The sequence below is a fragment of the Protopterus annectens genome, chromosome 3.part0, assembly GCF_019279795.1.
Source record: "Protopterus annectens isolate FY-2018-M chromosome 3.part0, PAN1.0, whole genome shotgun sequence".
Lineage (NCBI taxonomy): Eukaryota > Metazoa > Chordata > Ceratodontiformes > Protopteridae > Protopterus > Protopterus annectens.
The window spans coordinates 588,302,544-588,317,936 of record NC_056731.1 but is presented as its reverse complement, the minus strand read 5'-3'; the positions used below and the strand labels follow the sequence as shown (position 1 = coordinate 588,317,936).

The following is a 15,393-nucleotide window of genomic DNA, read 5'->3' as shown; positions in this document are numbered from 1 at the left end:
ACCAAGTCTCCCTCATCCTCTTAACAGACCTAAGGATTTTGTCTTTAGACTTGTCTAACCCCATATCCTGTGATACCCTTGCCACTACCTGATTCTCCTTGTTACCAGCTCAGCTGCTTCATCTGAGAGGACACTGATGTCTATATGAATTACAGAAGACATCCTTCATATCAACCTTGATTACCACATTGCCCAACTTCACCCAAGTTTTTCTAAGCCGAAGCTTCAAACATAACTTCACTTTAACATGTTATCCCCTTTTGCCTTTGATAAGACTCTTTTTTTTCTTTGTGATTTTTGCCCTCACTACATGCTGACCTTCTCCCCCCTGTTACTTAGAGAGTTACCCATTCTATCCCCTATACTGGCTGCTTACACTCAGCATCATCCCACAAATGTATCCCGGATCTCCACTGGTAGGGGAACAATATATTCTGCTTTATCAAACTACCATGAGTTCAGACTAGCTGGGTTTTAGGTTTGGTGTCTTGTTTCCCACTACCATGGAGATTAACTGACCGTAAGTAACATGTGCCTTCTTAGCAACTTCAACTTTGTGGATGCTGTGACACCTAAGGCATCACAGGTCCATTATATTCAAAGAAAATACATGTTGTTGTAGACCCTTAAGCATCACAGCTCATTGCTTCATTTAAAGCCGAAGACCCCAGTGTTCAACGATCATTAGCAGATCCATGGCCCTAAATGGCCAGTAAATAATCTGCATCCAAAGTACTTCTCTAACCTTGTTTTGAATATTGCAACTGATTTATCAGGTCTAAATGCCATCAGTAAAAAATCCAAATTTTAACAGCCAAAGCATAAAATAACATATCTAGCCTTCTTTGCAGTACTGTAAATATGAATCAAGAAACTGGTAGTTTGTGTATAAAGGTGTGACCAGGATGTGCCAAGCTGAAACCGGCACCAATAGCACTGCTTCAAGGAAACCCTATAAACACTGATTAGGTGTCCCCTCAACATCTGTAGTAGATAGAGTAGAGGTTAAGGCACAAACACCTAACATACAACTAGTGAACAAAGCCTATGTGCATTATAAGGGTGTTGGATTACCCTCTAGGTTACAAAGAACATTATGTCCCCTACTCAGTTATTGCTCTAAGTAGAGCTATGTAAATTTACTGTAAGGCTGCCATGAATCTTGACAATTTAGCATGCCAGCTCAGTCTCATAGTGCTGAAAGCCTATAAGATTTGATGGGCATGGGCTTCAAATGTCCCACCAAATAAAACCTGGTCAGCCATGTCTAGGATATTACAGTGTGTCAGACCCCTGGTAAAATTACCAAAGCCGAGATGATGCAGAATGTTGCAGAATTTGTTACTGTCTGAATGTGGATGATTCAGTCTTTAGCAGGACAGTTAGCCCTCTGTGACTGCAATCTGCCTGGTGTGAAATACAACAGTGTAGAATCCACTGAGTGATATATGTACTTCTGCCCCTGGCTTGATCTTCCATAAGAAAATGCAATATTCATTTGGGGCATTTACAAAATTCAGCCTTGCCTTACAATGTTACATAGCTGCATAAAAAACTCATCTAGCAATAGGCAGATTGAGTACAGTTTTATTCAGCCATGCATCTTTTAGTAATATTAAAATATTGCTTACTATCAGACACTATCATCCACTTTATACTTTAAGCCCGTTCCCTGAGAAGGAGGCACCTACTTAGTGATAGGACTCCTGTACAAACACAACTACCCAAGTGCTTCCCCACACCCCAAACAAGAGTTCAGGAAAACCACAAGAATAACCCACAGAATAAAGTGCACTGCTCACTTGCATGCTTCTCGTGAAATAAATGTTCACAAAGCTAAGATATGTGCTGCCAAAAATGTTTTTTTGTCCTTGGCTTAAGCTGCACAATGATATTTTCTGCCAAAAAGTGAGAACATTGATCTTTTATTTCTGCCTTTAAGTTACATTTCTACTAATAAAGTCTGCATGTGAGTATTACAATCTTACAAAACGCTTCACTGTGTGAGTTTGAAACTCTCTACATCCATATTATGTTTCTCTAAAGGTATTCCATCTTTTTTTGTCGGTTCTTTGCAGTCAAATTGTTACATATAAAATTTGCATGTGAGAAACGTGATTCAGTATTGCTTTATTACAGTCTATTTGTAACTCTTATCTAAGCAATAAGGTCAACACTCGGCTGAAAAGAAGTTAATTGCATCAGTCCACATTATTCATTGGAAAATTAAAAATTAAGTTATTATCTGTATTTGTATTCATTTTTTTTCATTTGTTTACCTGGAATGTCCAACTGGGCCAGCGGCCCATTTTCAGAGTAGGCCCTGGGAGAAAAGCTCCACATACAAAAAGAAGAAAACAATGACACCCACACACAAAAATACAGAGAAGGTAGTTGTACTAACATTATATAAAATACATTAATTAAATGACAGTAAAAACATACAGTAAGATGTGGTACCACACTAAGTTAATACAGTGATATAAATAAAGGATATATCACATTAAGTCATGCCATAAGTAGAACTTTAAGCAGTGTCTTAAGAATCAGAAGTTCTATTAGATAGGGTCATATTGGTAATTAGAAAAAAAATAGGACAAAAGGAAGACTAGATACTGAAATCATACTAGTAAGAAGAAAAGCCTAGATGGGTTTAAACTCTCTCGGTTAATGGATACCAGAGCCACACTTTTGTATTTGTGTACCTAGACACTGATATTATGACCTAATGTAGCTGTATAAAAAGTGCGACTTGGCAACAGAGGCAAGCCTCTTCAACCTGTGTTAACAGCCATAAGCACTAAAAATGAATCAACACACATGCATAAATGAACAGGCAGATATTTATACTGTACTCAGACACCAGGTTCTGAGGAGTTGTAATTGGTGCTGTCATTCTGCATAATTTTAAATTCATGTCTCCATACTGATATTTTAATTATAATAGGACAACTATATCTAAATCTTTAATAAGGCTAAGTATACTTACATCAAGTACCTCCTTGTTGGCTTTTGGAGAAGTCGCTTCTCTTAATTCTTTGATGGCGACTGGAATTTTGACTGCTTCCCCTTCTGGTGTCCATACTCCCTGAAACATAAAATGAAAACAGATTATAATACTAATCAGAATTCCTTTTCAAAGACCACGCGAAGTTATAAAACAAAGCTAGGAATATAAAACATATACCACTGAGTAACAGCTGATTTATGAAAGAAATGTCCTTGAAGAATTCTACTGCTGGGATTATCCTCCCCGATAATCAGTATTTGACATCTTTATTCAGACATTCACATGTTTGTAGAAGCATTTGTACCCCATTAGGATATCCCACGTGATGTCATGAGTCAGCTACAGGTGAGCTGCTTATTGTTCATGACCATAAGCTTCCTCATCCCTATACCACTATAGTGCAACTCAAGAACAATTAACATCTGGCACCCTCTGTTAGCAGCTGACATACAGATATATGCCAAGCCCCTTACAGGAAATCAAACAAGGCCAGATGAAGCACCACACACACTCACGGGGGTGGAGTGAAGGGACAGTGATACATTAAAAATGATTCTCGACAAGAATGCATCTGCTATATTTAATATTAACTCATTAATGCGCCTCCAGGTGTTTCTGCAGTTACCTCCTACTGTGCTTCTAGGTGTCAAGTATTGCTTGTTCATATTTGCATTAATAATTCCAAAACCACGCTACATACAAGGTATCCGAATATTTTATCTTGAAGTATACATGATGGCCAACACAATTGTATTTATATTTGACCACTGTCAATGAATATTTGTTAGAACTGTAAGGTGATGACTTTGTTTTTTAAAGGCTTGAGCCACACACACTGTGATTTAAAGGTACACACTCAAAAGAGCTGTACTGGAAGGAAAGAGTTAAAGACTTTCCTTGCTATTCTTGGGGTGAATCCCAAACAGTAAAATCACCGACAAGGAATTATTCACAGAATACTACAAGAATAAATAAGAAGGCTGCATATTGATGAACACCAAAACGTTCCTAACTCCGAGGCCACAACAGGAAGCTTGATAAGCAATGTAGAATTAACATTTTGCACCTCTTGTCTGCAGCATTCAAACCTGAAAAGGGAAGACCAGAGAAACACTGAAGGCAGCTGCTGTTACAGCATAAAAAAAGACTGCAATGTAAGCAGTAGGAAGAACTCCCAGTGATGGTGCAGAGAGTTCAGCCCTCGCCAAAGAAGGAAAAGAGGAGTGACACCCCCTGTCATCACGAATGCTTAGAGGATATAGGATGGTTAAAGACTGATGCGATCCAGCAGACTAGAATTGTAGTTAGGTGACAAAAATGAAATACTTCCTCTGCCATTAAGTAGGAAGCAGTCCATTCCAGGTCATAGGGGCACGTAGAACTACAAGGGAAAGTGACATATGCCTCCACTCTCAATTCCTAACCTGTAAGATTCTGGGTGGGATACAGCTATGCCCCTGAAGAAGTACAAGACATGGAATATAAAGGAGACAGAACCTTCTAAAGTAAGACACTCATCTTGCAACCACAATGAACCAGAAAGACAGGAAAAGGGAAAACAGGCCATGTTTTATAAGCAATGTGTCATAGTATGGGAACATAATTATGGAGAGATCTCTCAAACGTGGCATAGTATGGGAACATAATTATGGAGAGATCTCTCAAACATGTCATAGTATGGAAACATAATTATGGAGAGATCTCATAAGGCTGAAAATAGGGTGCTCATAGACTTCAATCAATTAGGATAACAAATGTAGTAAAGACTAAGCAAGACATGCTGCTGACCAAGGGATGGAGCAGTTAGAGCAGAAAGGTACCAGGAGGTACCCAGTATATTCCCATGCTAAAGGACAGGCAAAATCATTCAGCTCCTCAACACCAGACTCTCCTCACCAAGTGGGAGTGTGAAGACCTCAGAGGGAAGACTTGCCCCAGGATTAAAGGAAATCTGCTAAGTCTACATGCCAATTTCACACACAAGACAAAACTGATGGAAAGAGGGCAGGGTAAACAAAGATTCTCCAGCCTTCATCCACTGAAAGGCAGTGAAGGAAGACACCCCATGGGGGTAGCCATCTCAAAAGAAAGATTGTGCAGGCTCACGTCCCTGGATAGCATCTAAATCACAAACAAAGAGGAGGAGCAGGAGAAGGCCATCATGGAGGCAATCTGCTTAACACATCAGTTCTCAGGGGCAACTCTTGAAGGCACACTACTGCTAGAGGAAGTTTATGAAAAAAGCCAACACAACAGAATCCAACAGCCCCAATAGATAATCCTTGTCCTAAGAATCCAATATCACTCATGTGAAGGAATATAAATGGTTGCCACTCCCCTCAAGCCCAGCCAGCAACAACAGCTTAATCAAGTCTAGGGCCAAGGGTATCTCTGGTAAATATCCACATTAATGTGTGGGCAACCTAGCTTGAGACATGTCGAACAGGTTCCAACAGACATTCAGGTTTCCATATCACTTCAGCAGGGAAACAGAACTTTGGGAACCCCATACCTAAAAGACTGGAAAGAATGTCCTTCTGTGACAAGTATAAACAAGAGCACTCTACTGAGAAGGCACATAACATTGAAAATACAGCTTGGGACCTGTTGCCCTGCCATTAGGATGGAGACCCATGAAGAAGGACAAGGAGGAGAAGGCACTTTGAAAGAAGTCGTCTTCAAAAAAAGTCCCTCAACTTCAACTTCCAAACAATAGTTTTCCAGGGAAGCTGCACCTTAAAACCAATAAAACAGAAGCCGGCCAATGACAGGGGAAAGACTAGTTAATTATAAGAGACAGCAGGGAGCCCAGGGGCACGAGCCAGTGAAGACCACTTGACCCTAGGACACTTCTGGAAACTCTTTCTCATCCCAGAAGAGTAAAAATTATAAAAAAAAAAAAAAAAAAAAAAATGGGAAGTGGATCCCCCCAAACTTGGAATGGAAGCTACAAGACAATCATGGTGATATGAAGCAGGGACATAAGCCCTGCCTAAAGAGACCGCTGCTGCTAAAATGAATACCCAAGCAAGAGGCTGCCAAGGTTATACAATAAAAGGAATGAATGCAGCCCAAAATGTCTGAAGCAGACACGTTCCCTCCCCTACATCTATAGCTAGAACATTCATAGCAGACTATAAATACCTAAAACTTTGGGACAGTACCAGCATGAACACTTCCAGAATGAAGGTGAGATTGTCCCCAATACCTCTGCTGGATATTCAGGGCTCCCTGAACAGGCAAGATGCAAGGACAGAACCATAAACATCGTAGTGGAAAAAAATGTACCTACTTGTCATCACTTCCCTCCCCCTGTTACAACTCATAAGTGATTTGTTGTGGTTATACTGTAGGTTGCAATAAATACAATTTTTTTGTCTTTGCGATTAGTACAAATAGTCAGCTAGCTGAGTGTTAAATACTAGTCATGGCTTTTGTCAGTATGAGCACATCACCTAAAAATGCATTATTGTTCAAATACCTGACATGAGGAGAAAGAGATATTTTACTTTAAAGTTCATATGGAATATTTCCTATTTTTTAAATATTCTTCAACTATCTATGAATGCTATAAAAAAGTGAATTGCTAAATTTATATGTAAGAGGTAATGCAACTGTCATTTTTCAAGTTAGGACTAGCTAACATTTCTTCTTAAGTCATAACTTTGAATTGTTCTTGTTGTCTTAGCATCATTAAATGTTTTCCCATCTGTTAGTCTCAGTAACTATGGCTGTATTTTACACACTGTACATTCACAGACATTTTGGTGATGGATGGATTCTGAAGTACTCATGTAGTAATCTCTTTCAAATAATTTATAATGATGGAAAAACAAACTGTATTAATTTGTTTCATACTGTTGCTCAGTGGTGTGTTTTTGTGTTGGCTTTTTTACACGCACAACTGTGATACACTATTTCATTCACAGAGATGGTTTCTACAGGGATGATGCATCAAAAACATCCAGTATGCAGATCAGCAAAGATCAATGCAAACTCGTACGGAAAATAAATATTCTAAAGGAAGTGTCACTAATATAGAAAAAAAAAAACACCACCATAAATATTAACAAGGAGACATGTATTTACTTTGTGAAGCTAAAACTAAACATGTTTTCATTTTATCAATTAAAAATCCCTGTACAGTATTTCTATAGAAATATTGCACAGTGCAGTGCCAAATACTGCCTCACTATGATCTTAAAGCTGTAAAGCAAACTACTCCAGCTCCACTCAGTAAAATGTTTTTACCATCTGCCATCTGACAGGTAGCATCTACAGAAGAAATATTTCTGACTAGAGTTTATTTTCTGGGAGAAATAAGATATGAGTGAGATCTGTTTTTCAGTGGAACATTAAAAAAGGATGGATAATGCTGAGGTTGGGAAGGAGGACTTTAAAGATTGTAAATGTTTTTGTTTACTTAGCCAAACCATAGCATAATAATGGATGGTTATTGCAGATCAGACAATCTGGTTGAATGTTAATTGAGTTAAGCAATCCAATATGACATTCCTGAAAGAGCCCAACAAGATGTGTGTGCATACATACATACGCAAACACATCCCCCCCCCCACACACACACACACATACATGAGTTTATTTAAAGTTGCTGGATGCTGAATTTTTCATCCTACATATCACTGAAAAAAACAAAAAAAAACATTGAAAGCAGAGTTTACTAACTGTTAAACTAATGAAAACTAAAGGGAATGTATGTCTGTATACAACACGTCAAAGTATGACAGCAATGTAGTGCTCTTCATGCAAGCATTTCCTTTCTTTATTCTCAGTGAATTCAGACACATCTGTATGAATAAAGTGCTGTACGGTCTGTAACACTGGCATATTATCTTTGCTTTCCCAGCATGACTGACTTTACACATATCAGCCTTTAACTAATGAGCTGCATCCTCAAACCTTTCTTACATAAAAAACTCCAAGCTTGCACCGTTTCTGATACAGCAGAAAAAAACAGAAACATTGAAAGCCTGCTGCTGTGCTATCAGAACAGTAGTCATTTTATCAACACACACTACAGCAAGACTTACAACAGGCATATATTACAAGACTGCAATAGGCTATTATCAATGAGTAGATTCTCAAAAAATAGTATATTACTATAACAACTAATTTTCCTGTTTAATGAACTCATACTGACAAACAAAACATTTCATTACATTCAGACATACAACATACAAATATATATATAGTGCAGTTGTGTAAAATCTTACCATAACAGTAGATGTCTGTCTCTTCACGGTTGCAGTATTCTTCACAGTGAGGATCTCCTTCAAAGGATAGCCTAACGTCCGGCTAGTATTGCATAGCCTTTAGACGTATGTTCCCTGTACAGGATGTAAAGATGATGTATGGATCCAGTAACCCAGAAATTAATTGCCCCAGAAGAGAGAAGTCTCTATAGGGCAAAACAAAAAAAAAAAACACATGCATCCAGAAGAAGAAAATGCAGATGGGAAAAAGGAGACCCTTGGCTAGGAGGAGAAACCAAAGGGAAAAATAGGGAGGGGGCTTCACCCAAAGGAGAGTACAAAAGCTTAAGGATTGAGAGATGGAAGGCTTGGAAGAGTGCTCAACAAATCCCTGTAGTATGGCTCGGGGAAAAAATAGTTCTAGAAACCATATCCAATTTATAAAATTTAGTAAAGGTATGCACTGAAGACCAAGTAGCAGCTTCAAGAATGGAGTTGGTTCCCAACCCCTTGAAGAAGGCACCAGAACAGGCAGTAACTCTAGTGGAGTGAGCTCTAATGGAAGTACACAGGCACCTGCCATAAAAAAGAATAACAAAAGAAGATGGCCTTAAAAATCTGGAGATGGTTTGCTTAGAAACAGCTAAACCCAATGTCCTGGGGTAAAGTGAAACAAAAAGCTGATCAGATTTGAGAATAGCCTTTGTTTTATAAAAATACTACCTGAGCTGTCTGTGTAACTCCAAAGTATGTATGGCCCTCTCACTAGCAGACTGAGGAGAAGGAAAAAAGGAAGGAAGCTGAACTACCTGATTTAGGGACAACTCCTTGACCACCTTGGGCATAAATGGAGGATTAGTACAAAGAGGCACTCTGTCCCTATGAAAAACTAAAAAAAGGAGGGATGGCCATAAGGGCTTGAAGCTCAGGAAACTCTCCAAGCAGAAATAAGAGCAAGAAATAAGACAGTCTTCCAGGTACAATGTTGCAAAGAAGCTGAACCTGCAAGCTCAAAATGAGCATGGGTCAATTTTCTAAAACAAATTTAAGGTTCAAAGGAGGAGAACAGGCTTCATCAAGGGCCTAAGATGCAGGACACCTCTAAGAAACTGTTTTGACCTCAAAGCAAGAACCCAAAGTAAGATTAAAGGCCAGACAAGCAGAAATAGCTGATAAATGGGCCTTTACATAAGAACAGGAAAAGCCAGACGGTAGAAACTGACACAAATGAGGGAGAACCAGAAGGACCCCTAATGAAAAAGTATCCTGGTTATGAACATGGCACCAGACAGAAAATCTATTCCGTATGGACATGTAAGACTTTTTGGTTGCAAGTTTTCTTGCCTCCTGTAAAACCTTAAGCACATGCTTGGAAAAGAGGTGCCTAAAAGGAATGATAACCCTATCACCCACAGTGTCAGCTGAAGATTCGACAAGTGAGGATGGATGAGTGAGCCCTTGTCCTGTGTGAGGAGGTCCAACTGGTGAGGTAACTTGTGATGATTGTCCCTGGTCAGATGCATTAACAGGGGGAACCAGTCTTGTCTTGACCAAAAGGGAGTCACTAGTAATATTTTTTGGAGAGTCCAACGTAATTTTCTACAGGACTCTTGCAAGTAGATGAAGGGGAAGGAAGGCAGAAAGAAACATCTCCTTTCAAGGAAAAGAAAGGGCATCCATCTTCCATGCCAGATGGTATGGCACTTTGGAACAGAAAAGAGGGAGTTGCCTGTTCAGAGGGGAAACAAAAAGATCTACCCAAGGAATACCCCACTGATGGATTATGTCCGGAAACATGTCTCCGTGAAGCATCCATTCATGACCCTCTGTTTTGAACCTGCTCAAGGTGTCTGCCACTAAACAATTCTCTGAGGAAATATACATGGCCTGAAGAGTTAACTGATAACTGAGAACTAGATCCAACCTGCAGAGAAGGTATGATTTTGTGCCCCCCTGCTAAATCAGAACTCTCATCTCTTTGATGTCGATATGGTCTAACATCTGATGGGGGACCAAAGACTCAGGACTTTCAGATGATGACAGGAAGCCCCACCCCCTGTCTGAAACATCTGTGAATAGTTCTGAAGAAGGAACTGGAGGTTGAAAGAACAGGCCTGGGTTGAGGGAAACTTGCTGAATCCACCACTTGAATTCCAGATTTAGACAAGGAAGGAGAGGCACACAAACTTAGAGGGTGGCAAGGTTGAAGCCAAGCTAACTTGATGCACCATTGAAGCTTCAGTACGTTTTGTCTGACAAGAGAAAGCATTGGAATGGAAAAGGTCATGAATCTCAGGTTTCAAAGAAACTCTTTGGCTGGAATAGCAGGCAGAGGAAGAAGAGACTGAAAGAAAGTTGTTAGTGATAGAACTTTTGGAGGTGGAAGACAGGCCAACATTACTACTGTCTGAATCCTGCAACCCAGATACACATCTTTCTGAGAGGTAGTCAAGTCAGAACAGACTTTTCAAAGTTGACAGTGAACCCCAGACTTTGGAAGAGAGATATGGTGAACTTCAGATCCTGTAACAGGTGACTAGGAGAAGGCACCTGTAGCAGCAGGCCATCTAGATATGGAAAATTCTAAATGCCTTGGAGCCTGCAAAAGGCAATCACAGGAGATAGGTATTTTGTGAATGCTCTTTGGGCAGTATAGAGGCTAAAGGGCAAAGCAGAGAACTGAAAATGAGAAGAAGAAACAGAGAAATGTGAAACCTTCCTGAAAAAACCTTCCTGCTTTGAATTAATCTGTTATTTTAAGCTTCATGTACAGGTCTATACGACAAGTGAAGCACATACACTGATTCGGTCCACAGCAGAGAAATGTGAATAATAAATAGTACTTAATATCATTCTCTAATTAAACAAAAAGGACAGAATTCTGCAATGCCGTACATAGGCATGAAAATACAGAAGTATAAAACTATCAGATAAAAAACAATTGATCATTTTGAACTTAGAGAATGCCTATTGTATGTATACATTGCATTCAATACAGCATGAGAATAAATCAAAGATTACTGTTAAAATTGAGAGTATTGTTATTTAATAACAGACCGTGCTTGCATAGCTAACGTTTAGGTTCATAGGTAAGTACTAGGCTATCTGCCCGAGGGCATCTATAAGCCTAGCCAGAATGTGTTGGCTTTCGCCACCCCCTTAGATTAGTTCCCTGTGTCTTGGTCCAGCAGAGCCACTGCAGTGATCCCCGGGGTAAATTTTCTGTTTCCCATCCACTTGTCAAGGTTTCTCTTGAAGAGTGTTAGTGAGGGGCTCTGCCTAATGTAGATTGTAATCCTATTCCAAAGGCATAGGGAGTCTCTGGAACAGGAATCTATCCCTCCAGCATGTCCTATTTATCGTTGTGGTGAGGTTTAGATCCCTAGAGCATGTGGCTCTTGGGGATTTGTTTTTTTTAGGTGGAGCAAGTCCATCAATTCTAGGTTGGACATGGCCTTGTATGCCAGGCAGAGATCACCTCTGAGTAAGCGGTATGCAACCGAGTACAGCTGGAGTTTGTTCAGTTGGGCTGCATAGGGCATATGTTTGAGGCCAGTAATCCTCTTGGTGAGGTACTTTTGTGGTCTTTCCAGCTGTTGTAGGTGTCTTGTAAGGTACATCCCAAATGGGACGTTGTACTCTATGATGGGTCTGATGAGTGATGAATAGAGGGTCACAATAACCTCTTTTGTTCTAGATGCGAACCCTTTTGTGATTAGGTGGGCCACATGGAAGTATTTTCTAACCACCTTGGCAATATGATTATCAAAGGAGAGATTACTATCTACTTGGGTACCCAGATCCCTTATTACATTTTTTTGTATTTAGGGGACTACCACGTATGTGGTAGTTCGCGGGTACTTTGTTTTTTCCAAACTGGACTAGTGCAACAGAAATACAAATACCTCTCAAATGTCCCAGATTTCCAGGGATGTCCATGGTTTTGAATCAAATTTTATCTCTCTCTCTCTTAATCCTCCTAAAACTGGTGACATTTTAAGAAATGGTGGACAATTAAATGCTATAAATAATGACAATAATTAGAGTTATCAACTTCCTTCACTTCAGAAAATATATATTAATTCACATTCTCTTATTCTGTTAACATCTTAAATTAAACGTAGTAACGCTTTATAAAATGCCCCTGACTGTCCCTAATTATTTTTGGATTTCTCCCTGATTTGGTTGAGATTTGTTCCTATTCAATTGAGAGCTATTGGCAATGTCCCAAAAGGAGGATACTAAAAAAATAAGATTGGCACAATCATCTTAAAATGTGGATGAACTTTTCTTTTCGAAATTTGCCTAAACTGTAATTTACCTCTGATATGAGTTATGGAATACTACAACGTATAATGCAATATTACATGATTAACCTGTCTGAAATGAGCAAAGTAGTGTTAACAACAGAGAAATGCAATGGCATAAATTGTGTGTGCGCACATATACACGGTTGCAGTGCATTTTATTTAATGCTTTACTTTCAAAGAACAAAATATTGAACTATAAACATCGAGTGGTAAAACATTATTCATAAATGGGCAAGGAAAGTGTTCCTGTCCTCCTCTGCTGGAACATTGTTGAAGCCTTTTCAGGAACCAAGTGACATTTTGCATTTCAATGTTTTTTATTTAATATTTTGTTTTTGAGCGAAAAACATAAAATGTTTTGGAACAAAAGCATATATATATATATATATATATATATATATATATATATATATATATATATATATGTATATGTATACACACACACGTAAATGTGTAGACATAAATCTTTACCTATCTATATTTACAGATAGACACACACACACCTAATATATTGCAAACTGAACCATATCATTGCATATTTTCAGTACAGACTGTAGTTTAAATTTTATTACCAGTGCCTTATACTGTTTTGCAAAACCATTATTAATTTGTGTTTAGCCAGCTAAGACCAACTAGGCATACCTTCAGGTACTGAGGTGACCTAGGAACTTTGGTTTGGTAAAACATGACTTTTGAAAAGTATATTTTGTAAAAAGTTGTGAACACACAAGACAAGACACAAATAAATGCTGGGAGAATCAAAGCATGGGCTGCTTTTCACAGTTAATCACCAGTTATCCTTAACTACCTTGACAAAATGCCAATGAGGTATAATCTCATATATTTCTTATAAGACAGCCACTACCAAAGAATCACATTGTGACTATTATTTTATCTGTGTGAAACTATAGCTCTAATTCTGAAAGAGTAGGATTAGATTCCAGGCATCTGGATTTAATTCCAAGCAGCTTATACAATTTCATTTCCTCAGACCAATGCTAAAGAACATTGCATATATAATAATTTTTAGAAGACTGGATGGCTCATTCAATTCAAACGTCTTAATGGGGACTAGGAATTTGCAACTGATTGATTTATAATCAGTACTGAATATTACAATAAATCTGGCTGCTTTGAATTAATCTGTTATTTTAAGCTTCATGTACAGGTCTATACGACAAGTGAAGCACATACACTGATTCGGTCCACAGCAGAGAAATGTGAATAATAAATAGTACTTAATATCATTCTCTAATTAAACAAAAAGGACAGAATTCTGCAATGCCGTACATAGGCATGAAAATACAGAAGTATAAAACTATCAGATAAAAAACAATTGATCATTTTGAACTTAGAGAATGCCTATTGTATGTATACATTGCATTCAATACAGCATGAAAATAAATCAAAGATTACTGTTAAAATTGAGAGTATTGTTATTTAATAACAGACCGTGCTTGCATAGCTAATGTTTAGGTTCATAGGTAAGTACTAGGCTATCTGCCCGAGGGCATCTATAAGCCTAGCCAGAATGTGTTGGCTTTCGCTACCCCCTTAGATTAGTTCCCTGTGTCTCGGTCCAGCAGAGCCACTGCAGTGATCCCCGGGGTAAATTTTCTGTTTCCCATCCACTCGTCAAGGTTTCTCTTGAAGAGTGTTAGTGAGGGGCTCTGCCTAATGTAGATTGTAATCCTATTCCAAGGCATAGAGAGTCTCTGGAACACGAATCTATCCCTCCAGCATGTCCTATTTACCATTGTGGTGAGGTTTAGATCCCTAGAGCGTGTGGCTCTTGGGGATTTGTTTTTTTTTTTTTTTTTTAGGTGGAGCATGTCCATCAATTCTATTTTGGACATGGACTTGTATGCCAGGCAGAGATCACCTCTGAGTAAACGGTATGCAACCGAGTACAGCTGGAGTTTGTTCAGTCGGGCTGCATAGGGTATATGTTTGAGGCCAGTAATCCTCTTGGTGAGGTACTTCTGTGGTCTTTCCAGCTGTTGCAGGTGTCTTGTAAGGTACATCCCACATGGGACGTTGTACTCTATGATGGGTCTGATGAGTGATGAGTAGAGGGGCACAATAACCTCTTTTGTTCTAGATGCAAACCCTTTTGTGATTAGGTGGGCCACATAGAAGGATTTTCTAACCACTTTGGCAATATGATTATCAAAGGAGAAATTACTATCTGCTTGGGTCCCCAGATCCCTTATTACATTTTCTGTATTTAGGGGACTACCACGTATGTGGTAGTTCACGGGTACTTTGTTTTTTCAAAAGTGGATGACTATGCACTTTTTGGCATTAAGCTTGAGGCCATGATTTTGACACCTGGTATCCGTCTCAGTGAGACCCTTCTGGAGGATGTCTGTATCACTTGGAGAGTCAATTATGGACTCCAGTTTGCAGTCATCTGTGGACTTAGTCAGCCATGGTCCTCCTGTGCTTGCCTGTACCTCTGAGAAGTATATACCGAACAGGAGGGGTCCCAGGACTGAGCCCTGGGGGACGCCACTTGTAACTGGTTTAGAGTCGGACCTAGAGCCTGTAACTTTCACCATGTGGGTTCTATCCATGAGCCAATTGGCAACCCATCTCATGACGTAGGGGTTTATGTTCAGGCTGGTCAGCTTGTCTATAATAACAGAATGGGGAATGGTGTCAAAAGCCTTTGCGAAGTCTAGGTAGGCTGTGCGGACCTCCTTTCCCTTGTCTAAAGCCTTGGTAACTGTCTCAAAGAAGTCCACCAGGTTTAGGAGGCATGATCTGCCCTTAACAAAGCCAAACTGGGTAGGGTCCAATGTTTGAAGGTTTCCAATGTCTCTGTTAATGAATTCCATAATGATGTGCTCCATAGCCT

At 39.2% G+C, this 15,393-nt stretch overlaps 1 protein-coding gene across 1 annotated transcript in view; it reads right to left on the bottom strand.

The window, feature by feature from the left end:
• EGFR (epidermal growth factor receptor) overlaps positions 1–15,393 on the bottom strand; it is a 1,653,396-nt gene that overhangs the window by 298,275 nt on the left and 1,339,728 nt on the right. Inside the window, exon 19 of the mRNA XM_044064990.1 lies at positions 2,990–3,088. Within this exon, the coding sequence (XP_043920925.1) occupies positions 2,990–3,088 (99 nt within the window). The remainder of the gene's footprint in view (positions 1–2,989; positions 3,089–15,393) is intronic.